Source organism: Sceloporus occidentalis, unplaced genomic scaffold (genome assembly GCF_023333645.1).
Source record: "Sceloporus occidentalis isolate IW3139 unplaced genomic scaffold, rSceOcc1.0.p SCAF_8, whole genome shotgun sequence".
NCBI classification, from domain to species: Eukaryota; Metazoa; Chordata; class Lepidosauria; order Squamata; family Phrynosomatidae; genus Sceloporus; species Sceloporus occidentalis.
This window is the reverse complement of record NW_028316988.1, coordinates 20907596-20933558: the sequence shown is the minus strand read 5'-3', so window position 1 is coordinate 20933558 and position 25963 is coordinate 20907596. Positions and strand designations below refer to the sequence as shown.

The 25963-nt window shown below is 41.7% G+C and overlaps 1 protein-coding gene across 3 annotated transcripts; it reads left to right on the top strand.

Annotated features, from left to right (window-relative positions):
* The first annotated feature begins 11240 nt into the window (after nt 1-11240).
* Nucleotides 11241-24987, top strand: SET (SET nuclear proto-oncogene). 3 transcript variants are annotated; one of them, XM_089535184.1, is made up of 8 exons: nt 11241-11496; nt 20026-20083; nt 20807-20949; nt 21310-21413; nt 21546-21659; nt 22360-22530; nt 22625-22715; nt 23466-24987. In XM_089535184.1, the coding sequence occupies exons 1-8, from the start codon at nt 11421-11423 to the stop codon at nt 23471-23473; spliced, it is 765 nt and encodes a 254-aa protein (XP_089391310.1). In that variant the 5' UTR covers nt 11241-11420; the 3' UTR covers nt 23474-24987. The 3 variants fall into 3 exon arrangements, with proteins under 3 accessions (XP_089391310.1, XP_089391308.1, XP_089391309.1); XM_089535182.1 differs by having other exon boundaries at nt 11244-11496; nt 22625-22771; XM_089535183.1 differs by lacking the exon at nt 11241-11496 and adding an exon at nt 17549-17941 and having other exon boundaries at nt 22625-22771.
* The last annotated feature ends 976 nt before the right edge of the window (nt 24988-25963 follow it).

The window sequence follows — 25963 nt, the reverse complement described above, 5'->3', positions numbered from 1 at the left end:
GTTTTCCTGGCAGGAATTGTTCAGAGGAAGTTTGATGTTCCCAACCTCTGAGGCTGAGAGGGAGTGATGTGCCATGGCCAAGTAGGGATTCGAACCCTGGTCTTCCGGAGCCTTAACCCATTACTCAAAACACTACATCATGCTGGTGGTCTTGATTAGTCTATCTTATGTTTATATCTTGCTGTTCGACAAATGAGCTCAAGGTGACTTACACGGTGTTCATTCTACCCTAATATATTTTTTTAACAGTCATGTAAGGTAGGTCATGTTCACAGAGAGAGAAAATACCTGTCCAATCAATTAGTTCCATGGCTATGGGAGAACTAGAACATGGATCTCCCACATTCCCAATCAGCACACTTAACCATGATCCTGTGTTGGTTCTCTTATTTGCTGCCTTATGTTCATAATTTAACTGTGTAGTTTGACTGTCAACTGGAGAATCATTCCCTGTGCCCTCAGTACTCCAAGCCGCCCCTTCTCAGCTTTTGTATTCGATGCCTGTTTAAATGCTGCCATCTCAGGCAGATATTGGAAGTACTTGTATGATCAAGCTAGTCTCCCACTTTTTTGACATTTCAGTTGGATTCTTTAGTTATCTGTCTATGAAGCAGGTTCTGGACTGTAATGGTGATGCTGTTATTTTAGCCAACACCATACTTGGCAAAGTAAATATTGCTTGACATTTGTTCAGGAATTACAAGAGCGTAAGATGGAGTTAAAACATCGTATCTGTTGGGGATTCATGTTTACAATCATGAACAACTGAATGTAATCCCAAAACCCTCCTCTGCAGCTTGAAGTTTTTCCAAGGCAATGGAGATCAGGGTGCTGGGAAGGGTGCGCTTCCCAATTATAGGGTATGTTGGGACAAGCAGTTTTGGCAGAACCTGAGGGGTCTCTCCAGCTGCTTGTTTTCAAGGCACCCCACAACTAAGAGCACACCATTTACCAGCACCCCAGTCTGCAGTACATTAGAAGTCCTTCATTTGGCACATTTAATCCAAAAAGGTAAGGTTTTGAGAAGAAGGGGTGTCATTATCAGATGCAACTACAAGAAAGGAGATCTAGCATCATAGTTATGATGACAGTGCAGAAGAACGGAGAAATTGCCATCACTTTGTGTGCTGAGAAACCTTTTGGGATGCCTCCCTTTGCCAGTGTCTTGAAATCTTCTAAGGAGGCCCTTCTCTCTGTCTAACAACTCTCAAGTGAAATCTGGTGGGAACACAAGAGAGGGCCTTCCTGGTGGCTGCTCCCAGTCTCTGGAATGCCCTTTTTAAAGAGGTTAAACTGGCTCCCTCCATGCTGTTCTTTTTTTGGGTGCACATGCATAGGCCATGATACTCCAGGAGTAGCTCAGAACATTCTGGTCCTTTCCCCCGTCACTCCAGAGTGACACTGGGCAGCTTTTAGCACATGGATCCTGCTGTGCCCTCTGAGGCTGAAAACATGGTGCCCAGCTTCAATCACATGGCTGGGCACCTTATTCAGACCTCAGAAGGAGCATATCATACTAGCACCAGGTGGCAAAGTGGGAAATGTGTGTTAACAGCCATCTGGAATCACTCCAGTGATATATCATTTACACACACACGCACCACAGCACAACAATTAACAATATCCAGCACATTTTATAAGATGGGCCTTATGTCATCACTCCTTAAAAACTTGTCAATAGAAAAGTCTGCTTGTCTGCAAAAAGAAAGTGGGGGTTAGCTACACCATCCTTCCCCAACCTGCCACCACTGTCAGTCCTATTATCAGTGATCATGCTGGCTAGAAACAACAGAGCAATGTTTCTGGAGGGTGCCCAGTTGAGTAAGGGTGGTATGCAGATCTTCTCCCTCATTCTCTCTCTCTCTCACACACACACACACACACACACTTCTGCCTGGCAAGTGAGCCAGTGATGTTCAGGCAGCAACCAAATGGAGCATAGAGGACACATAGAACTAGATCTTTATAGCAGGCTCATGTGCGTCTACCTCTTCAAAGGCCAGTAGGGCCTTGTTCCAAAACGCAGGAGGCATCTGGCTTTTTCTTTGCGGGACGATAAGGGCTGGGCTTTATAGGTGTGCCTTGTGCTGTTCTTTCTGTTTTAACTTCTTGCTATGTCAGCTCCTGTGCATTCAGGATGAACCTGGAGTGGGAAGGTAGCCTCGAACCTCCATGCATCTTCATATAGAGCATCTCCCCAAGTGATGGGTCCAGGTGTCGCCTTACAGTGATGTACCACAGGCAATCGGGGTGTAGGTTCTCTGATGAATGCAACAGCTCCTTCCTTCTTTCCCACTTCTTGGAGGGGATGTCAATGAAAGGATGTGCTGGACATAGGCAGTTAGCCTTCTTGGGACTATTTATACTGTTCTTACTTCCTGGACCAAGGAACTCCAACTGTTATAATTGAGAAGTGAAGCAAAGCAGGGCAGAACGAGATGGATGACCATGTTTCTTTTCCTGAGGAAGAGAGGAGGAGAGAGCTAGGTGCCACTCCTTCCTTTTTTGTCATGTGGTCCTAAGGTTGGGTGCCCCCTCACTAGAATCGTCCTTCCTTTTCCTCTACTCCTTCCTCTTCATCAGTCTTTCCCATGAGAGGTGCCCACTTATTGCCCCCAACCCTACTTATTGCCCCCCCCCCCACTCTGCTGTGTGCCAGCCTCTACGTGCAGTGAGGGCTGAGCATCCACATGCTCTGAGCCCTCACCGTGCTGTGCAGGTGCCATCTTGGCGCACACCCATCCACATGGTGTGTACCATGATGTTGCACATCATGCACAGCACCCAAATAGTGCTGGGCAGAAGGGGCATTGTGACACCACACCGCAGCACTTATGATGCTCCTTCCAGGAAGCTACTTGGAGCAGCTTCTTTTTGCTCCCTAGAGGGAGTGGATCGGTGCTGCTATGCGCGGCTGCTGCGGCACCAATCCGGGACAAAAAGGGGCGGCATCTCACTGCCCATCTGTACAGCCCCTTAGTTGGTTCTGATGGAAGTGAAGCTTCACAAAATACAGCCTAAGTATGTAATCAATTTGCACAACATATGTGCTTTGGTTGGTAGAAAGGGACAAATCAAGCAAGTCCTTTTCCCACCTTCCAAGTTCGATATTGGTATACATATTTTAGAGCAAAAGAAAGATATACATCTTTCTCTGCACATATTTTTGTATGGACATGTGCACCCATTGTTTGTGCCCATGTTAGAAATGCACATGGTATTTTTGCCCAGCTTTAAATCATGCTCATGTCAGCTCTAATTTTTCTGTTTCATGGAGATAATTACAAGCCTGGAAATTTACATATCTCTGATCACAAACTGCATATATTCCCCTGTTCAGTATGAGTGAGATTTAGGTCAATATTACACTACACTGGTATAGCACTCTTGTTCCAGTTCAACTACTTTGGCTGCCCTCCTGTGGAATACTGAGAACTATCTCACATATCCTTTGTACATACCCTGCATCTCTCCAAGATTGACAGAGAAAGTCCCAAATAATCTTCTTCCAATTGTCTCAGCTACTTTTAAAATGTCCCAGTTCTTCTCCCACAAACCCTTTGTCCTCAGTGTACTTCAGTTGCTGCAAACCGAGTTCAAGGTGCAAAAGTAGTTTGCACTCAATTAATAGAGCAGAGGAGAGGAGAAAGCAGAATCAATCTTGTCCCTACCAGTCAGCTCAGGCAAAAGCAAACTGCTGCAGCCTCTCCTAGCTTGTCTATTCTTCCTCATCAATAACTTTAGTCACTTTCCCCACACTATGATATTGCTTGGCTACATATGTCCTGGTTTTTATCTGTGAAATGTTGAAGGGGATGCTAGAAATGACACAGAATTGCTCATGACATAGCTCTTCTTATCATGGTTAGCACATGGATTTGTGCTATCAACAAAGCCTAGCTGTTAACAACCAACAAAGTAAGATTACAAATCCGATTTTAAAATTATTGACAATCATAACATAGAACAATAATTAGACACTGCATCACTGAAGATGAGGACCTTATGACTTATTAGATATAAACAAAGGATGCTTCCAAATATAGTTTAGAACATGCAGCTGCAGATGTGAGAGTCATTAATAAATGTTAAGCATTGCTTCAGTGAATTAATTAAGATTTATTCAATCAAGGCCTATCATATACATACTAAAATAAATCAAATCAATAAAAATATTTAAATACAGACAAAACAATAATTAAAATATATTGACAGTACGATTATTCACAAAGACTACATCTGCACTAGAAAAATAATGCAGATTGACATTTTAACTGCCCTGGCTCAATGCTATGGGATCCTGGGAACTGTAGTTTTGTGTGATATTTAGCCTTATCTATCTGAGAGCTCTGGGGCCACAACAACAAAGTAGTATACTGGATTATTTCTGCAGTGCAGATGGAGCCTAACATCATTCGCCACTTGTCTCCTTAATTTTACCACAGCTGCACAAAATGTTGCCTCTTTTAAAGCAAGATTTGCTTCTGTATTAAGTATTTTAAGTAGTAATCATCACATTTACCTGCTTCATAACAGGAGTAATAACTGTGTAAAGAATATGATAGAAAATGATAGTATAATAGGACATAGGTAACTGTTCCTTTCCAAATCTTCCCTGTGGTAGTGCTGATGGCAGAATATTAAATCTAGCTAAGGTGAAAGTTTTCCTGAATTTAGGAATATAGTGGGCCATGGGTCTCCGCTGGGGTTTATCTAAAGGGACCCTCTGTGGATAGCAAATGCATGGATTCCCAAGTCCCACTATATACAGTGGTGTAGTAAAATAATGTCCCTTATATAAAATGTCAAAATCAAGGTTTGCTTTCTGGAATTGATATATTTTTAAAAACATTTTCAAGCTGCGAATCACTGAATCTGTGGATATGGAAGGATGGCTGTATTATCCATTATCTTTAATCTCAGGGTGCCTGGCCATTTTAGTTTGGTGCATTGCAGTTCTACACCCCACATGCATTTTTGGATTGTGGATTTAGCTTCTTTGCTGCCAAGAGTTATTAAAGCATGAGGCATGAACCTCAGTGTTGGTGAATACTTGTGTCAACAACGGTCTATTCACATATGAGAAAATTCAATTTGTATTCTACAAGCATAGCTAACCATTCATAGCCACTAATCTCCACCCTGAATAAAATGTCTGGTTCGCATGTGTGTGATGGCTCAAAAAAATGTGCCAAAGGGTTATGTTCCCAAGCAAATTTCATGTCTGGGAATTTGCTAGGTATAAAACATCACTACCTTGGAAGCCTCACAACCAACACAAACATTTCCAAGGCACATGAGAGCAGGGTGATGAGGAATGATGTGTCCAGCCCTCTCCAGGTTGCAAGGTGTGCTTAGAAAGACAGCTGCAACAAGATCCCAACAATTCAAAAAGGATGTTGGCAAGCTGGAGCATGTCCAGAGGAGGATGACCAAACTGGAGAAAGGTCTGGGAGCTGGCTATGTTTAGCCTGGGGAAGAGAAGGTTAAGAGATGATGTTTTAAATGCACATTAATCTCTCTTTAATGACAAAATTATCCCCAATGTGATAAACTCCTAAGAATGCAACAACAACAAAAAAGCAGAAAACCTCTTAAGTTTAATGCAGATGCATGGAAATTTAAAATCATTCAGTCTTGCATGTAAGAATAAAATAAGCAAAGGTTTACACCCCTAGTTTGAGCCCCACATTTCAGAGAAGCCATCGTAGCACTTCCATTCTCTTCTCAAGGGAGACGGTCATCAAAAGCATGACTTTTGTCAAACAAATTTTTCCAGCGCATCAAAAGGTATGTTTTTACAACTGTCTCCCTCAGGAAGAGAAGAGAGGTGCTACAACAGCATGCAGAGAGGCATGGAGAAAACCACTACTCTCCCACTCTTTCTTTTCTCATGCAATAAATCCCAACTCAAGTAAACCACTGAATCACCTGTTAAATGGTGAGTCACCAGTGCATTAGTAAATCACATTGATTCAATAGGTCTACCAAAGGTAGGATTCAGGACAATGGTCCAGAACACACAAAGCATAATCCAGTTTGAAACTGCTTTAACTGCCCTGGGTCAATGCTAGGGAATTCTGGGAACTGTAGCTTTGTGAGACATTCTTTCAGAGAGCACTGAGCCAGGGCAGTTAAAGTGGTCTCAAACTGGATTATTCCTACAGTATGTTTTGGACCTCACTTTCCTCCAGTGAGATTTCCTCCAGTGAGATTAAGGTGGTGCATATGGAAAAGCTGCCACAGGCTGAACACATGGGTTTTAAAGCTCAACAGGTATAACTTCCCAAACTGCAACACCTTTATTCACCTAAAACTGGAGCCTAGAGAGCAGCCTAATATGTCTGGTTTGAACAGCTGTTTGCCAGTAGAATGGTTTGCCTTGGAGGGTAGAAATTCAAATAAACCTACTAGAAAAGGCAAACCTCCATCTCCTTCTCTATCTCCTGTTAGCTGAGTGCAAACTGAAGTAAGCTGAGGGCAAAGGAAAATGGGTAGAAGAGAGAAGAAATGGGACATTTTAAAAGCAGCTGAAAAAGTAGGACAGCAGAGGGTTCACCATGACTATATCTGGCAAACAGGGACACTTGGAAGGTATTTTATCTTTATCTTTACTTCCATTGTTAAATAGTGATATCATTTTACTTAAATTTTTTACCCTGCAGTGACATCTAGAGTCAGTGTTATCTCTTGCAGCTCTGTGACTGATTTGCTCCTTCATTAGATCTTTCTGATAACACAGATAACAAAATCTATGGATGCTCAAGTGCCATTCAATACAATGGCATAGTAAAATGGTGTCCCTAATATAAAATGGCAAAATCAAGGTTTGCTTTTTGGAATTTATATAAGTTTAAAATATTTTCAAGCCATGGATGCTTGAATCCATGGATGATATGGAGGGCTGACTGTTCAATGTTACTGCCAGCCCCTAGTGGTCCTTTTTAATAAAATCTTTCTGTGCATCTATAACTCTATTGGAATCCGAAAATCAAACCATCTCCTTTGATTTTGACATTCCAACAGCAAAATAAAATGATGTTCAGAACATCCAACTAATGTCCTGTCTTTCAAATGTGAGAGCTGAAATCCATAATCACTTACAAATGCATAATGCATCCATAACTGATTTGCACCAAACATCTAGGGGTAGCTGTGTTGACCCTATAGCAAATCCAATTACATCCAAACAATGATACCTTTATTAGGCCAAGGAAAATCGACAATTACATGTTGCAAGCTTTTGAAGTCACACTGGCTTCTTCATCAGGCAAAAAGGAGAAAGAAAATCGAAGATGTTAGTCACAGATCTGGATTTTCTGTTTCTGGGCTTAGTTCAGATACTAGGGAGGGCTATCTGCAGGCTGGCACCTCTCCCTTTGGAAGAAATTCAAAGTCAAGGAAGTTTAATGTCCATTTGCAATTCAAAGAAGATTAACACACATTGCGATTAAAGAGGACTTACCCTGGCAATACACAGGTAATAACCAGCAACAAATCATTCACAGGGGAAAATGTGAACGATTTATTGCTGGTTATTACCTGTTTATTGTCAGGGTAAGTCCTCTTTAATCGCGACGTCATGTGAAAATCTTCACCGCAATCTCGCGATTTTCATGGGCTAATGTCTGTTTAAACCGCGTTTTTCTCTGATTTTCCCATATGATAAAGTCCTGTATCTCTTAAGTTTCTCATAGCCTTGGTGATTAATGTAGCTGGGCATGATCTTTTAGTATATACAAAATATGCAATAAAGTACAGTAAAATAAAATTATAAATCAAATCCATAGGCAGAGATTAAAGTATAAAATTTCAGATACTGTCATGAAATAACATACAGGCAAACCTCAGTCAATAAAACTTCTGATTAACAGTCTTCTTTTTTTAGGTTTCTTTGCATACCCAGATCACTTTTTCTCCTTATCCTTTGTCTACCTGGATATTTTTAGCAGCATTGGCACTGAGGATTGGGAAAGAGGCTGGAGAAACAGACTTTTGGTATCAGGTGGCAGCAGCATATTTGCAGTAATGCGATAAACTGGGAAAGAGCAGAATTCTATTTACTTACTATTTTATAAATTGTTTTTATAACTAAAATTAATGTTATTAAACTAAATTTCTTTGCTTTCTTAAAATCATTTTGCAAGCCACCAGGCCCTGAGGCAGAAGACCTGGCTGAAAGGACAGAGGGGATATTCATCAGATTTGCAACTGACACCAAACTGGGAGGGATAGCTAATATCCCAGAAGGAAGAATCAGGATTCAAGATGACCATAACCCATTAGACAACAAGAATAAAAAGAAACAAGAATAAAAGTATGTTTCTGAATGGAAAGTTCTACATTTAGGCCAAAAAAATTAGATGTATGATAGACATATGTCTCATGACTTGTATGAAAAAGATGCCAGGGTCCTTAGTAAGAAAGATAATGACAAGTTGAAACATACCTAGAGGACAGTGACCAAGATGGTAAAAGGATGTGGAAACTATGTGGGACAACTGAGGAGGGTGGGCATGTATGAAGAGAAGATTAAAAGATGATATAATAGCTGTCCATTAATATCTGAGAAGCTATCACACACAAATACAGAATGGATGACACCTGAATTTATGGCAAAACAGTGGACCCTTGTTATACGCTGGGGTTTGGTCCCAAGATCTCTCGTGGATAACAAAATCTATGGATGCTCAAGTCCCATTAAATATAATGACATAGCAAAATAGTGTCCCTTATAAAAATGGAAAATCAAGGTTTGATATTTGAAATTTATACTTTTTTTTAACATTTTCAAACCGTGTATGCTTGAATCCGTGTATAATAAATCTGTGTATATGAAAGGCCGACTGTACTTGTGAAAAGGATCTAGGGCTAGTCTCAGCAGATCACAAGCTTAAAATACAAGGAAAAGGAAAAGGTTTCCCCTTGACACGAATGTCTAGTCATAACTGACTGTAGGGTACAGTGACTTTGGTGACTATGGTACTGGCCAAAAAGCCAACTCTTCCTCTGAATCAGCCGGTGTTCTCATGCCAAAGGTTCAGGCAGACAGCAGCTTTTACCTTTTGAGAAACTTCCAGAAGAGATGTAATGGGGCATGCAACAGGAAGAGGAACCATTTTTCCCCCATTCCCCTCAGGAAGGAAAATATTTTTGGATTGGCCAAGAAACCTGAAACTGATTTTTTTAAATACCTGAAGCAGAAAATCCCACATGCCAGCATTTTAATTCCTCCTCCAGCAGTAAAAATGCAAGGAAGAGGAACAAGGAACAGTTTGCTGCCGCCTGTCAAAACTGGTTGCCTCTGCCTAACCATGATCATATTAGTTTTAATTTTAGGGGAAGTCCCCAGAAGGACCTTTCACTTTCGTCTGAGAAAAACTGTGTTCTCCTCTCCAAAGTCTCAGGCAACAAGTCCTGAAAATTAAATATCTTAATGCGATTCTATTTAAATTATGATATTATCCCAGTCTCTCCAATTATCAGATCCTTAGTTTTCAGAAGGGGGGGGGGGAAGCAACATGCACAATGATGTCTTGAAAAATGCAAAGCGCCTGATGCAGCCTTGGGGCTTTTCTTCCTTGCCTGTTTTGCAACATACTCTGTGTATGTGTGTTCATATTAAAAGCACTACTATATCTTGGCAGATTTTTGAGGCGCATGTGACCAGCCAATTTTGAAAAAGGAGGAGGAGCTCTTTCAGAGTTATTTTCCGGAACTTTCCTAAGAATACTGTAAAAGGACAGATTGCATATCCTCCAGTTGCCACCATTTGGCAGGGACAGTCCCAATTAATAATGCTTTTCCTTCATCTGTGAAATGTTGAAGGGAAAGAGATTGCTCCAGCAGGCCAGATCTCTTCATCATCCACTTTGTTTGTTCAATCCCTCCTTTCCCCTCCACTTTGTAGTATTTCAGTTTGCAGCCATTTCATGAGCCCTGGCATCTTGTCCTCAGACTGGATTTCTGCTAAAATCCTGGCCTTGATGTCCTTTTGTATGATCTTCCTTAATTTGAAGTACAATTTCTCTGACGACTCCTGACTCCTTCTTGATTGTTCAGAATAGTGCATCTCAAGTTGTCTGACATAAGGGACCAGCAGTTATTTATAGGGTTTTGTGGTTTTTTTGGGCTATGTGGCCATGTTCTAGAAAAGTTTCTTCCTGACGTTTCGCCAGCATTTGTGGCTGGCATCTTCAGAAAATGCTGGCATGGAAGAGTGTGTGTGTGTGTGTGTGTGTGTGTGTATACACACACACACACACATACTGTGTGACCCTGGGTAAGGAGGAGTGATTCCCACATTAATCTGTGTATTGTTCTGTTGTTGATGGCCTCCTTAGGGTAGGAAGATATGCAAAAGAGGATTAGTGTCTGCTAATTGGTGACCATTGTTTGCTGGGAAAGCCTCTGACCCTGAATGGTTTCTCATTTGCACATTTGCATTTACTGAGTCCTGGTTTTGGTGTTCCTGGTTTGCCCCCTTCATCACCTGTCCAAGGGGCACTATCTCAGACGTCCGAACTGGCCTGACCTTCTCTCCCACTCCAACGGCACAGTCCTTCACCTGGACCTGTGGCATGGAAAGGCCACCCTGTTGCTTCTCAAAGGTTTTCAAAGTGCCATGGATTGCCCAGATCATTTTGCTGGTTTACAAACTGGCCAAACTCCCTTCTCCTATTGTGTGCACCCACACTCAACCAGGGCTGCCTCCTCATCTGCCACCTTCCCTTTACTTGATGTCTGCAAGGCAGCCATGTGGGCCAAGCCTTCCACGTTTGTCCGGCATTACCGGCTTGATGCCAATTCTCGCCAGAATGCCAGCTTTGGCTTCTCTTCAATTCTGCAGTGACCTTCCCAATTGCCACAGCTAAGCTTTTTAGTCACAGTATTGTGTGAGGGACACAGAGACCTGTAACTGTGGCCCCTCGAATGGTCACCTGTGCCCTCTCACAAACAGTGTGGCCAATTTTGGGGGAATTTTGGAATCCCTGGGAATTTAATTAATTTCTTTCCGGAGATTTTGACTGAATAATAATAATGATAATAATAAATATTGGGGAATTCCAGAGATTTTGGTAAAACATTCCAGGGGGAATATCTTCGAGGCTTGTTGGCAACACTGACCACAAACGCACCCTTCCTCAGGTCCCTGCTAAGCAGTGTTGCCAACTGGAATCCGGGGGATTTAATTAATTTCTTTCCAGGGATTTTGATTGAATAATAATAATAATATGTACAGGGTTTTGCTAAAACATCCCAGGGAGATATATCTCCAAGGCTTGTTGGCAACATTGCTGCTAGGTTTCTTGCACTGAAGGAGGAGCTAGTTTGGAGGGACTACTAGTGTGCCTGCTCAGTGCACAGCAGCGGCTGGGTCTTCTTCTTCTTGGCAGTTTGCTCAGCCTTGCAGCTCCGAAATGGCATCTCAGCGCAAGAGCAAACCCTCCACTAGCATGAAGCCACAGGCGACCACCCGAAGGACCACGGCTTCAGGTAAGCAACCTGCCCTTATTGGTGGCACCTTCTCTCTGATAGGGAAGGCTAAATGTCTCACCAAGCAGCCATTCCCAGAACTCCCTAGCATTGAGCCAGGGCAGTTAAAAATGGTTTCAAACAGGATTCTTTCTGCAGTGTGTTTCTCAGAGCCAGATTAGACCATTGACCACCATTTTGACTAACTCTGGCTTAGATCATGGTCTGGAATTGTGTGGCACTATGGAGGTTGTTGAACTATATTGTGTGCTTTCAACTCATTTCTAACTTATGGCAATGCTAAAGAATATATATATATGTGTGTGTGTATAATTTTTTTCTCCTTTTTTGACAGGATTTGTTCAAAGGAAATTCGTCATTGCCTTCCTCTGAGGCTGAGAGAGTGTGACTTGCTGCCCAAAGCCACCCAATGGGTTCCAATGGCTGGGTGAAAGAAAATATGAAACCTGGTCTACTCCAACGCTCAAAAGCACTAAGCCACATGGGCTCATTAGGCACTACAAAGTTACTAGGCCTCAGATTAAAAAGCCAGGCCTACAAAGTACTAGATTTAAAATTATAAACCAGGCTTCATCAGGCTCCCGATTTACCAAGCTTGAAACTAAAAGCTAGTCCTCATGTTAAAAGATATTGTTATTAGGTTCCTTAAAAACAACCCAGATTATTGCGGTTTGCTAAGGCCTTCCTCAGAGGCTGAGAAAGGGTGACTTGTGGTTGCCCAATGGGTAGAGCAGGGATTTGAACCCGTTTCCCAGCTCTATCTAAAAGGCCTTGACTTAAGAGTTCCTTCTTCTCCGCCTTCTACACTTCTGGCGGCCATTTTAGGCTTAGCTTGAGGCAAACAGTTGCTTTCTGGTGCTGCCTGAGAGTTAACAGAATAAAAGATTCAAGTTGTTGTGACCAAATGCGATTAAATAAATACATCAAAACATTTTGATGTCGTGATTAATAAATATTTTGCCAAAAGCGGAAATTAATACATTTAATATAAGGACCTTATCGCACTAGATAAAATCCCCCTCAGAAATGGGATTTTAGAAGTCGGAAAAAAACGCAAATGCCTTTATTTCACACACAGAAATAAAGAGAACAGAAAGGGGACAAAAATGACCCCTTTTTATTTTCAAAACTTCTCAAAAGTAAAAAAAAAAGATGTTGTTTCTGTCCCCTTTATTTAACATTCATAGTTTATTTGTTTAAGGGATCTAAAGTTAAAAAAATATAATGTGTTCACCTCACAAAATTATTATTGTAAACTCTTTTGAGGTAAGGAATCCAAACCTAAGGCAAATTTAGTCATTTCCAACCCTAAGGCAAATTTATCACGAGCTTTTATTCAACAAAATATAGGAATATGCCCCTTAAAACCAACTTGTGAGGTAGTACAGTACCTCACAAAAACTACCATCCTTAAGGCAAAGCTATTATGAGCTTTTATTCAACAAAATATAGGAATATAACCCCTAAAACTAACTTGTGAGGTAGTGCAGTACCTCACAAAAATGACCATCCTTAAAGCAAACCTATCGTGAGCTTTTATTCAACAAAATATAGAAATATATCCCTTAAAACCAACTTGTGAGGTAGCACAATAAATACTTCACAAAAACTACCATCCCTAAAGCAAACCTATCATTTTGTTGAGTTATTCAACAAAATATAGGAATATACGCCTTAAAGAAACATAAGAATATTTATTTTTATTTTTTATTTAAGTTTTTTCATAAAAATCCATACATTACTATACAAAGACACAAAATAGAACATCTTACACAGTTTAAAAAAGAAAAAAACCCACATTTAACATTATACATTACATAACAATTAACAAAACAAAACTTCCTTTCTTTTACTGCGATTATTATTTTATCACCAGATAAAATAAAAAGAAATATAGGGATATATGCCTTAAAGCCAATTTGTGAGGTAATGCAGTACCTCACAAAAACTACCTCACAAGCTGGTTTTAAGGGGCATGTGCTGCTGAGATCAATGGGGGAGGCTTCTGGCAAATATCCTAATAATTAGCTTAATATTAAAAAAAATAACACAGGAGCAATTGAAATTATTTCACTTAGGTCAAAACAAAAGTGCTTAATTCTGAAGAGTGTGGATTTGACCTCTGTTGAATTAGGTTAATGCTATAAATAAAGGTTCCCTCCTGTTTAACACTTTACAGAACAGTTTAATATAATATAAGGGAAATATAATTTTAAATAATAATAATAATAATAATAATAATAATAATAATAATATGGCAAACATGGTCCTATCCTCTATGAATGTGAACAATATGTTAACAAAATAAATCAATATTTCATTGATAGCCTTTTGGCTGAAGAGCGGGGTATAAATACTATAAATAATAATAATAATAATAATAATAATAATAATAATAATAATAATTTGTTATTTAAGTGGAATGCAAATTTACTAATATTTGCTTAATCAGTAATCGTTATCAGAGATGTGGAAAACATCATTAATTATATTTTTTACTTCTTCATACCCCATTATACCTTCCACTTTCTTAATCACAATTTCCCATTTATCCTTCCATGATTCTTTATTGCTTTCCCTGATATATTTAAGTCTTCTTTCCCTAAGGGAATCAAATAATATATATTCTTTTACATATTTAAACAAATAAAACTTAATTCCAATTTGATTTGTTCTTACATCCATAAGCAATCACTGAATGAGCTGCTTTTAGAAATTGTTTTATTACATATCTTTGATTACTATTCAATCTCAATTCCCCCTAAATTGAGAGTTAAACAATTTTCTTTGCTTAATTGTATTTCTATCCCTATTATTATATTTATCTGTTTCTTAACCTGTCCAAAATTCTTGCGCACATGGGCATTCCTACCACATGTATATAAATAACCTTAGCTCCACATCCATGCCAACATTTTGATTGGCATTTATCATTTATAAACGCTAATTGATATGGCGTCCTGTACCATTTCCCAGTCATTTTCAATTAAAAAGATTGTATGTACAGCGCTGTGTAAATTTACAGCGCTTTATAAATAAAGGTTAATAATAATAATAATTGGTAGTGTATAATATATAGTGTGATGGGACCCAGATAATAATAATAATAATAATAATAATAATAATGTTATTTATATTTTCCTGACTCTCCTGGGTGGATCAAAGCAGGATTACATCTTAGTATAAATATACAATTACAAATCTGGTCAATAAAATATAAAAACATATAACAATTAATTAAAAACACATTATCGAAAGCGGCAGACGTTAAGTGGAACCAAAATTAGTGGGAGGTAACAGCAGATAGAGGGAGACAGCATGCTATATAGTGGGTCCAGCATTGGATTGGGACACTGGGAGACCAGGGTTCGAATCCTGGCTTGGCTATGTAAAAACCCACTGGGTGACTTTGGTCAAGTCATACACTTTCAGCCTCGGAGGGTGGCAATGGCACACACCGTCTGAAGGAATTTGCCAAGAAAACCCCATTATAGGTTCACTTTAGACTTGCCATAAGTCAGAAACAACTTGAAGGCATACAACAATAAAATAGCCGATACGAGGCTCCTGGTTTGAGTGTTGGACTACTACTCTGGAGACCAGGGTTCGATTCCTATCTTGGTCATGAAACCCTCTGAGTGACTTCAGGCAAGTCACATTCTCTCAGCTTCAGGGGAAGGCAATACCAAGCCTCCCCTGAACAAATCTTGCCAAGAAAACCCCATGACAGATTAATCCTTAGGGCCACCATAAACTGAAAGGACTTGAAGGCACACATAATAACAACAAACAAGAACATATATATGTGTGTTATTATTATTAAGCTTTATTTATACAATGCTGTAAATATAAATTACATATATATATATATATATATGAAGCTATTGGTAAGGACTGAGGGGGCTGTTTGTAAAGCCACAGGCCATTATTCCAAAGCATCTCTGTAGGCAAACTCAATTGACTTTTGTATGTAAATATAATTGTAAAAAAGGAAGGGATGTGGGGACAATTAGCAGCTCAGTAAATTTTTATGGCCATGAAGAAAACCTTTTGACACACAAAGCCTATATCTGAGCCTCAAGCAATTTAGGACAATCACTTCCTCGGTGCATTCTTATAGGATTAGCAATGGCAGGCCTCTTCATTTGTTTTATTCAGCAGTTCATGGCCATCCTAAAAGAAGGCTGTTGACATGCTTTTATTTTCCCCTTCTGGGACTTAAAGTTCAAGACAAATGGCCAGTTTGCTTTTTATCCTGAGCATGGCAGGATCTCTCTCTCTCTCTCTCTAAACATGCCCAACTCCTGAAGCCTCTCTTCATAAGGCATGGTTTCCAGATCCTTCCCCATTTTGGCTGCCCTCCTCTGGAGATGCTTCAGCTTCCCAACATCCTTTTTGAATCGGACACAGGATTATTCCAAGTGAAGCCTGGCCAAAGCAGAATAGAGGGGCACTATTACTTCCCTCTCTTCTATTGATGCTGCCTAGGATCGTCTTGGCTTTTTTAGCTGCCGCATCACACTGTTGGCTCATGTTCAGCTTGTGGCCATAGACCACAGTGACCTGCAGGAAGGGATATGGCGGCTGGAAACGCTGATGGCGCATTCAAAACAACATTAAAAACATAGCTCTCCACTCATTTTTAAAACATGGCTTTTTAATCTGTGTGTGTGTGTGTGTGTGTGTATATATATATATATATATATATATATATATATTTAAATGTACCCATATGAGAGTAGCTCAAATGGTTTTACAGCATTGTATTTTAACTGTTGGTTTTGTGTGTTTTCTTTTTATTTGTATTTTAATATGTTAGACCTTGCGTTGAGCCTTGAGAGATTGGAAAGATAATCATAATCATAATAATAATTAGGGCTCCTAGATGCGTTTAAAAGCAGCTGAAATAGGCCCAAGGATTACTTGGGGCTGTTCCTGCCAAACCAGGCCTTTTGTGAGAGTGCGATTCAACTAACACAATCCCACACACAAAAGATGATGACACATGGTTGATAAAATATTTATGGCCCATTCCAAAGGGTTGACTTTGGGGAAGGCGCAGGCAAAATGGCAACACTCTTTTGTGGTCTATGGCAAAGTTTATGGATGGCTGGGGGGGGGGAAGGCAACCCACAAGTAAAATTGGAAGCAGGGTCCAAACTTTTATTTCCAAATGGGAGGAAATAAACAAAACAGGGTTCATGAGGGGAAAATCATTCCTAAATTACGATTTCCACCACAAGCATTGCCAAGGACCTCTGCGCATGCGCGCCTGGCCGCCCTACTTTCCCTTCTCTGAGCCTCGTGCGTGGTGCGCGAGCCAGCGGTGAGAACTTAGCGTTTCGGCCAATCAGCGCACGGCGGGGGCGGGGCCTTAACGGTCTAAGAGCCTGAGCTGGTTACAAAAAAATTAACTTGCGCATGCGCCAGCCAGCCTTCCCGCTTTCCGTACTCTTCGTGGGCGGTTACATTAACACCCTCCCCCCGCCCTTGTGCGCTTGCGCAGTAGAGTCCCCTTCATTCGTTGGGCCGAGAAATGTTCTTTACTCTTGTTTCTATTCCCGACGAGAGACGCGCATGCGCAGTAAATACGCTCAACCCCTCTTTTTTTCCTTGAAAGTTTATGAAGTGATTTCTTTGCGCTTGCGCCGTGACTATCCGCCTTTTTAAAATAGTCCGAAAAGACGGGAGGGAAAAGGAGCGGGAGGGAAGGAAGGAGATTGTCTGCGCCTGCGCCGAGCACGCTCGCCCTGGGGAGGAGGAGACTGCGCCTGCGCGGCTACTTGTTAACTCTTTGCCCACAGGAGAAGAGAGAGAGGGAGATGGAAATTTACATAAAAGACAAACCCCGGCTTGGGCGCATGCGCGGCTTTGGTAACCCCAGGGAGGTGGGCCGCTTTTGCGCCTGCGCGAAGGGCGGCTGTCTCGCGCCTGCGCGTAGGCAGAGCTAGTAAAGGGGAGAGGGAGGGGAAGAGTTCTTCCTCTGCGCAGGCGCCGGGGAGAGGAAAAGCAGCGGGAGGGAAGGAGGGCGATTGTCTGCGCATGCGCAGGGCACGCTCGCCCGGAGGAGGAGGAGGAGACTCGCTGTGTGCAGAGAGCAGCGTGAGGGGAGCCGAGGCGCTGCTGCTGCCCCTTTCCCAAGGCACCCACGCGGAGACCGAGGAGGAGGAGGAGGAAAGGCGGCGGGGCCCGGTGTGAGGCGAGGCGAGGCTCCGTCTCCGGGCTCAGCCTCGGCGTCCCTTTGCGAGCGAGCGAGCGAGCGCCTTCCTTCCTTGCTTGCCTCCCTCCCTCCCCTTTCCTGCCTCTCCTCCCGCCTTTCTCGCGCGGCTGCCTGCCTGCCTCCCTCCTCGCTCTCTCGCCCTGGCCTCCAAGATGTCTGCGCCGGCGGCCAAAGTCAGCAAGAAGGAGCTGAACTCCAACCACGACGGCGCCGACGAGATCTCAGGTAGGAAGGAGGAGGGCGCCCTTTCCACCACTGCCGCCGCCGCCGCCGCCATCTTCCTCCCTGGGCACCGGAGGCGGGAAGAAGGGACTGGCGCGCGCCTTCGCTCGAGGGGGGGCCGGATGTGTAGGCCGCGCGGCAGGAGGAGGCCTCCCAGCAGCACCAAGGGAAGGCCAGGGAGGGAGGGAGGAGGAGGAGGAGGCGGAGGCCATGTTAAAAGCGCCCCTTTTGTCTCTGGCTGGCTCGCGCGCGCCCTCCTCTCCGCCGCCGCCCGGCCTTGCCTTCCTCTCCGCCCGCCATCAGTGATTCCTCTCCCAGACACTTTCTTGCTTAGCTTTTAATATTTTTCGGATAAAAGGCAATTTTGTTGCTGTTTCGGCCCGCTCCCTTTTCCCCTCTCCCTCTGCCCTCCGCCCGCCTGGCTTTGACAAATGAGGGATTTAGAAAGCAGATAGATACACACACACACAATACACACACATATGCGGACGCACAAACTCAAATTCGCTTCCCTGTGTGTCTATCTGTGTACAGTCAGGGAATCAAAGTCAAGGAGTCTGTATAGATACAACTGTATCAACAATTATATGTTTGTGTGTGTGTGTGTTATATATACACATACCTACTACATACCGAAGCAGATTCGAAGTGTGTGTGTTCGCTCGCACATGCTCTCCCCGGATTTGCCTTCCTGACTGTGTTTTTAAGGACGAGGCCGGTTTGCATCTCAGGGGAGAACTCCAAGCAGTGTTTGTGCCTGGTGTGTCTCTATACACACGCTCCCCATGGATTTCCTTCCCAGGCTGCTTTATTTTTAAGGACGAGGGAAGAAAGGGCCACAAAAAGGGTGATACGAAGTTTTATTGGGGGGCTTTTATTTCAAAGAGGAGGGGGTCCCCTTTGGGCCCCGACTTCCTGCCCTCCGTCCATCCATCCATCCATCCATCCATCCCCACGTGTGACTCTGGCAGGGTTTTCAGCCTCTCTCCCTGCTTTGGACGGAAACATCCCTGAATAAAATGCATCCCTTCTCCTCCTCCTCCTCCTCTTTTCTTTCCCTCCTTCATGGCTGGAGCCTAATCCCTCTGACCACTTGTTTGTGTTTATGAAAGCTATTTTGGCTCTTAGGAGAATGGGCTCCAAAGTGGCCCCTTTTCTCATTGTGCATCTTGCCAACCCCAATCCAAGAGAGAGAAGGCTGCAGTCAAAGGGAAATTCCAGCATGCCTCCTTGGCCCACGTGTTCCTTCCCCTCCTTGCTTTTGCCCGCCCTTTTTAAATAGCTTTTTTGTGGGTGTAAGAGGAGGTTTAACATGAATTGCCATGGCCCTGGGCAGAAGGAGATGGCATGGACCACAGCGGGTGTGTTGCCGCTTAGACTTGAGGCTTGCATGTGCGAAGTTGTGCCCTTTAGGAGCCAGAACACCTTTCCTCCACACAAAAGTGGTTCAAGAGTAGCAGCGTCCCTTCAGAGATACTGCTGTGATTGTGTGCAAAAAAGGGGGTTGTGTGATTCATTAATATTTTCAGTTTGTTGTATTCTCTGGTTCCTTATACTTGTTTAGTTGAGAAAGCACACACTGCATGTTGCATTACAACTAGATCCTTAGTCTGGGAAGTGAGCGCAGTGTGTCTCATTGGGTCGCTTGGGGTAAAAAGGGGCAGTGTTAGAAATGTTGGTGGGAAATAGCTTCTGAACAGGCTACAGCGATTTCCTCCCAACTTGATCCTTTTCAGAAGTGTTGCTTTTCACTCTTATCTAGTCCCACCGTAAGCTTGTTGCATAAGCGGCTGAAGACAGTGAAGTTTGCCTTGTTTTATCACCTCTAAGCCCACCTCCCAAAATGATGTTCAGCAGATGAAATAGTTAAAAAGAACATCTTAGTGTGTTTGCTGTTCAGGACTGCAGCCGAAAGAGAAAGAGAAGCTGCTTCTTTCTTGAGGCCCAAACTAGTTGAAAGATGCAGACCCCGAATGGTCAATTAAAATATGATACTTAGTTATAGTAATCTGAACAAATAATGTTTGTCTTGAATTTTGGGATTAATTGAACTCTTGAGAATCTCACTGGTACACTTTTTTTTCCAGACAAAGAGCAACAAGAAGCAATTGAACATATTGATGAAGTACAGAATGAAATAGACAGGTAATCTACATGTTGTTGGGCATGTTTGTGTAGAAGACACTGACAGATAACATTAACCAATGAATGGTTAGTTGGCTATTTTGCAAAGCAGTATTGCATTCTAAAATGTGAGGTCTGTTATTTGTTCAAATTAGTCCGTTGTTTTAAATGTTTATATGGCTCTAACTGTTATTGCACATGGTGGAAAAGTATACAGTTGTGAATAAATAAAACAGCACAAAGTTTCATTTTCCCACACTCCGAATGCCAGTGGTCAAATGTGGGCTGTAGATGTGGCACTGCTGAGCTTATGAGATGTACTTAGAAGTTTGCAACCAGAGTTAAAAGCAAGGTCTGTCTGTGGGAAATGCAATGTGTAACAGTAGCAGGGCAGTTTTGACTCGACCACATATGGAGCTCTGGACTGAAAAGTCATGGCTATACAGTTGGAACTGTGATAGACAGAAATATTTGAAAGAGTAATTATATTGTTGTAACTACCCCAGTAGCTTTTTGGGGGCAAATGTAAAAATCAAATGGAAAACACTTTGACTGTATATCAAGTTCCATTTGCAACAGTAACTAAACATTATGCTTTAAAGTTGTTATTGTTGCTGTAAGGATTTCAGGATGGCCAAAGGTCTGTGTTTTAAATGTTTAAAAGCACTGTGGAATTTCATATTGGCATGATACCCTTTCCAGAACTCAATCTGTGCTGTGTTTGGCTCTTGTCTTCCATTACAGACTGAATGAACAAGCCAGTGAGGAAATTTTGAAAGTAGAACAGAAATATAACAAACTCCGCCAACCATTCTTCCAGAAGAGGTCAGAATTGATCGCCAAAATCCCAAACTTTTGGGTAACAACATTTGTCAACCACCCACAAGGTATGCTGAAGTCCTACATGGCAACTTTCAATATTGTATTCAAAGCTTTCTTTAAAATAGAGGAAACAAGTAAAAGAACTCAAACTGTTGAAGAAAGCACACTGTTTATAGGAGACCAACATATAGTGCAGTAGTCTGAGTGTTGGACTGGAAATGAGGAAATCCAGGTTCAAGATCTCACTGGGTGATTCTTGGTCTGGCCTACCTGATAGGGTTGTTGTGAAGATAAAGTGCCAGCTATGTATATGACCTTTATAGGCCTGCGTAACAGCAGCAGAGTAGATCCGTAACTAATGAACAAGTTGGGAAATGCAATTTGTTTCATAACTAAGTTTGTGATGTTTTATGAATCTCTCTTAGTATCTGCACTGTTGGGAGAAGAAGATGAAGAAGCACTGCATTATTTGATCAGAGTTGAGGTGACGGAGTTTGAAGACATCAAATCAGGTTACAGAATAGATTTTGTAAGTGTGGGTGCTCTGCACCAGTCTTGCCTATTTGGATGGCTGGGAGGACTCTCTGGCAGCTCCCTGCTGCCTTAATAGACAGCATAAAGATTTCAAAGTCTCTACGTTCTTCTGTTCTTTTGACTGCAGTATTTTGATGAAAATCCGTATTTTGAAAATAAGATGCTCTCCAAAGAGTTTCATCTGAATGAGAGTGGGGACCCATCGTCAAAGTCCAGTGAAATCAAATGGAAATCTGGGAAGGTAAGTGGCGCAGTGTGTCAGTGACAAGTGGCTATAGTGGAAACAGTAGACATTTGGTTTCCTTCTTGGACTCTTGAGTCCAGCCACTAATGTAGCATCTTCTCCAACTAGCATTGGTTAAGTAAGTTTGTAAGTTGAGTTAACTCATGCAAAGAGTTGAACTGTTATTGTGGAAGGAAATGTGTAGTTTGCTTGAGGGTTTCTGAATTTTTTACGGCACAATTTGGCATAATAATATTATGAAGGAGAGCTCTCCAGTCTGAAAGACTAATAGTATTGGTCCGGTGCAGGGAGAGCAAAGGAAGAGGGGATAAAGATCTTACAGCTAGCTAAATTACTTTTAGTTTACAAAACTCATATTTCTTTCTCCAGGACTAAGTATTGTCAGAACTGCACAGCTACTTCTATGTGGCTGAGGGCATTTTAGTCTGTGTTTTGCAAATGCCCACTTTGGTCTGAAACAGCTGGAGAATATTGGTGTTTAGTTTGATATGGCATGTCTTTGGGGTACACTTCTATTAGACACATTTAGTAGTAGTTATCCATACCCAGACCTCAAGCTTCAATGCCTTGTATTGTAAATATATGTTATTGTTATAATGTCAGTAGTCACACAAATGAAAATGTTTGCTATTCTGTGGAGGAGTTAATACTTTCAGATGGAAACCTTGAATTTCCTGTGTCTTTTTTCCCCTCTTAGGATCTGACAAAGCGTTCAAGCCAGACACAGAACAAGGCCAGCAGAAAGAGGCAGCATGAAGAACCAGAAAGCTTCTTCACCTGGTTCACTGACCATTCTGATGCCGGAGCTGATGAATTAGGGGAGGTCATTAAGGATGACATCTGGCCAAATCCATTGCAGTACTACTTGGTACGAGTCTTCAGTGAATTTATCATACATACAGCAGTCCTTCTATGGCTTGTTTAAGATAAGTGAGCTAACTGTAGTGTTTATGGCAAATCAGGTTCCTGATATGGATGATGAAGAAGGCGAAGGAGAAGAGGATGATGACGATGACGAAGAGGAAGAAGGACTGGAGGACATCGATGAAGAAGGTGATGAAGATGAGGGTGAAGAAGATGAAGATGATGATGAGGGTGAAGAAGGAGAGGTTAGGACCTTAAAAGCATGATTCTTGAAACACCACCATTTAGCTGTGGCTTTATACAGAGCAAAATTGGACATAAATGATGCTACTCTGAGGATAATTCCTGAGTATGCAGTTGCTTGAATGATTTCTAATTTTGGCTGCTTTCAGTATTAGGGTTAATTGGCCATAAAATAAATAGCGGATGTTCGTGAAGGGCTTAGACCTTGATTTGGATAAACGTACTGACTTCAACAAGCAAGGGTTTTGAGGAATCCTGCAGTCAGATCCAAAAAAAGTTCCTCCTTTACACTTCATGTGCAAGGAAGATAGTTATTCACCATGGCCAAGCTTAGAATCGACACATCCTTGGAGTAGTTTTGTGGATCTGGAGGGTACTCCCAGAACTTGGGATTTTTCAGAAACAACCTCATTTTACAAGGATGTGCATGCGCAGCCATTTATAAGTAGCCTGGATTCAAGCAACGTCAAAATTACTAGTGCTTTTGGCACGAGATAGTACTAAACACAGTGCGATTTGTTTTCCGCTGTGTTCAGTGGGATGGTGGTCTTTGTAGGAATGCCCAGAATTGCTTATGTAGCCTTATTTAGAGAGGAGAGAGAGAGGTTTAGAGTCTTTGGGGAGGGCACTGATTTTTAAACAACCGTGATCAAAGCTTGGCAGTATTTTATTCAAGTGCTGTGTTTCTTTCAACAGGAGGATGAAGGAGAAGATGACTGAACACTGACAGATTCCAACCACCCTCTTTCCCAACCCCTTTCTCCCTTCCCTCCAATCCCTGGGAGCAAGTTGCTGTCTATTTCCCCCCCCCCCTCCTTTTTTTGTGCTCAGTCGCCTTGTTCTCCTGAAGTCTATATTTTTCCTCTCCTCTTTCACCATGGTTCACAAATAATTTTGGAGAAAAAAACACAAATTATCTTGAGCAGAATACAGTGGATAAAAAAAAAATAATCTCTACCCATTTCGGTTTTTTTAACCCCTCTGTTTTGAAACAAACGAACGAACTGTTCAATGGCATCAACACACGGCGTGTTCTGTGGGGAAGAAAGAGACCCTTCCGCTCCCTTGGCTCTGCTGGAAGCTGAAGAGTGCTAGGCCCCTGTGTAGTAGTGCATAGAATCTAGCTTTCCCCCCCTCCTTTCTCTGTATATTGGGCTCAGAGATTACACTGTGTCTCTATGTGAATATGGACAGTTAGCATTTACCAACATGTATCTGTCTACTTCTCTTGTTTAAAAAAAAACACTGAAAAAGCTAAAAAAAATTAAGGGTGGGGGTTATAGACAGGGTAAGTCAAGGGTGGGTTTCAGACGTTGGGTGGGTCGAACGGGCATTTTGACAAAACATGGCTTCTTCTTTGGCATGTTTAACCGCGATGTTTATCCAACATCCTTGCAGTTTAAGGTGACACTTTTAAAAAAAGACGAAACAAATTCTCTTCCGATAACAATGACAGTTGAGCCCTGCCACTTGATGGAGAATCAGCAGCAGAAAAACCTGTAGGATCTTATTTGCAATTTACATTTCTCTCTCTATTGTAATTTTGTTCCTTGTTTTTGTTTTTTCAACTTTTTTTTTTCTCTCTCGTTTCACTGGAAAAGAAAGACGCTCAGTTTTAAACGTTAAAAAGTGTACAAGTTGCTTTGTTACAATAAAACTTAATGTGTACACAAGGGGGCTGATAGTCTTCACTGGGGGGCGGGAAGCATGCTTATCACCCATCCCTTTAGTTTGCCTCTTAGCCTACGAGTTGCAGCCCTTAGGACTAATAATTGTATACGAGGAAGACAATAACAAAACGCCACTTGTACATAAGAAATCATTGCAGTCTCTCCCCTCCTTCTACCAAATCAAGCCCTTCATGCAGGTTGTTCGTTGGAGATGATTGGATTTAGATTCAGGCAGGAAGGCATTTGCCCATTGGTGCTATTTCAACTTTATGGGGCTTGCCTGCTTTTTCCTCAGCCCTTAGGAGAAACCTTTTGACATCTTCCATATCAAACTAATTGTTAATCAGCTCTTGAGCAAACGAAGGAGAGCTGACTTGGCAAGCTCTCATCGAGACTTGCAGTGAATTTTGAAGCCAGATAGAGAGTTTGCTTTTGTCTCTAGGATGCCTGCGCTGAGTTCGGGTAGAGAGAGTCTTTGAAAATGATACTCGATGTAGGAGGCATTATGTAACGTTCATCTATTGGTATCAATAAAAATGATCACTGGATTGGCATGTTGTGTTAGTGGGTTCTGGTGTTCAGAATTTATTTGAATTAAGGTTTCATTTCCCTTTGGAAATGGGTTACAGGTGAGTTCAAATTAGTACCTTTTGGGGCAACGTTCCTTTATTTTTTGGTGGCATTTGAAGAACTTTCTTGGAATCAGCAAACTAATAACTTGATTTACCAATTCCCATAGGCAAGTATTGGGAGACTGGAGCAAAATGGCTAGTACCACAATTGAGCCATAGTTGAATATTGTGAACCTTAACATACGTCTTAAGGCTAGTTTAATTTACCATTTATTTTAAGCAAGTCATGTATTTTCAACTGTATGGATTAAACTTATATGTACAATTGTTGGACTGCATTAGAGAATATGTACAATCCCATTATATCGGCTTGCAAGGGAAGATGGTTGCCAGATAGTTGCTGAATGCATCCTTTGCTGAAAAGTAATCATCGTTTGTTTCATTGGATTGGTTTATCGGCATCTTTGTAATATATGAAGGTACTTTGACTCAATTTGATTTTAAAGCTTTTCTTTATAACTGCTCTTGTATTTTTTACCTCTAAAAATTCAGTAAACATAGTTCATCTTTAAGATTCTGTTGAAATCTGTTCTCTGGGACCAAGACCATTAAATAATGGTCTTAAAAAGTCAGATCCAGCAAGGCTGGTGCATCTCCATTAGATACCTACAAAGGGAATGTGACCATAATAGGATTGACTCTTGAAAGGAATTGAAGGTAGGAAAGATTAAAGGTTTTGGTTGGAAACTTGCCCTGTAATCTTTTGGTTGAGTACTCCAAAACTGTTTTGCTTTTGGACTTCTATGGCCAATGAGCGTGTTCAGTCCTCAAGTGGAGTATTTGTGTTCCCCTTCTCCCAGACACACAATTTTGGGGTGCATATGATGGAAGGTGTGAGCTTATTTCTGTAGGGACTGTTCTGAAAAGAGTGTCTTTGTCTCAACTGGGAAGT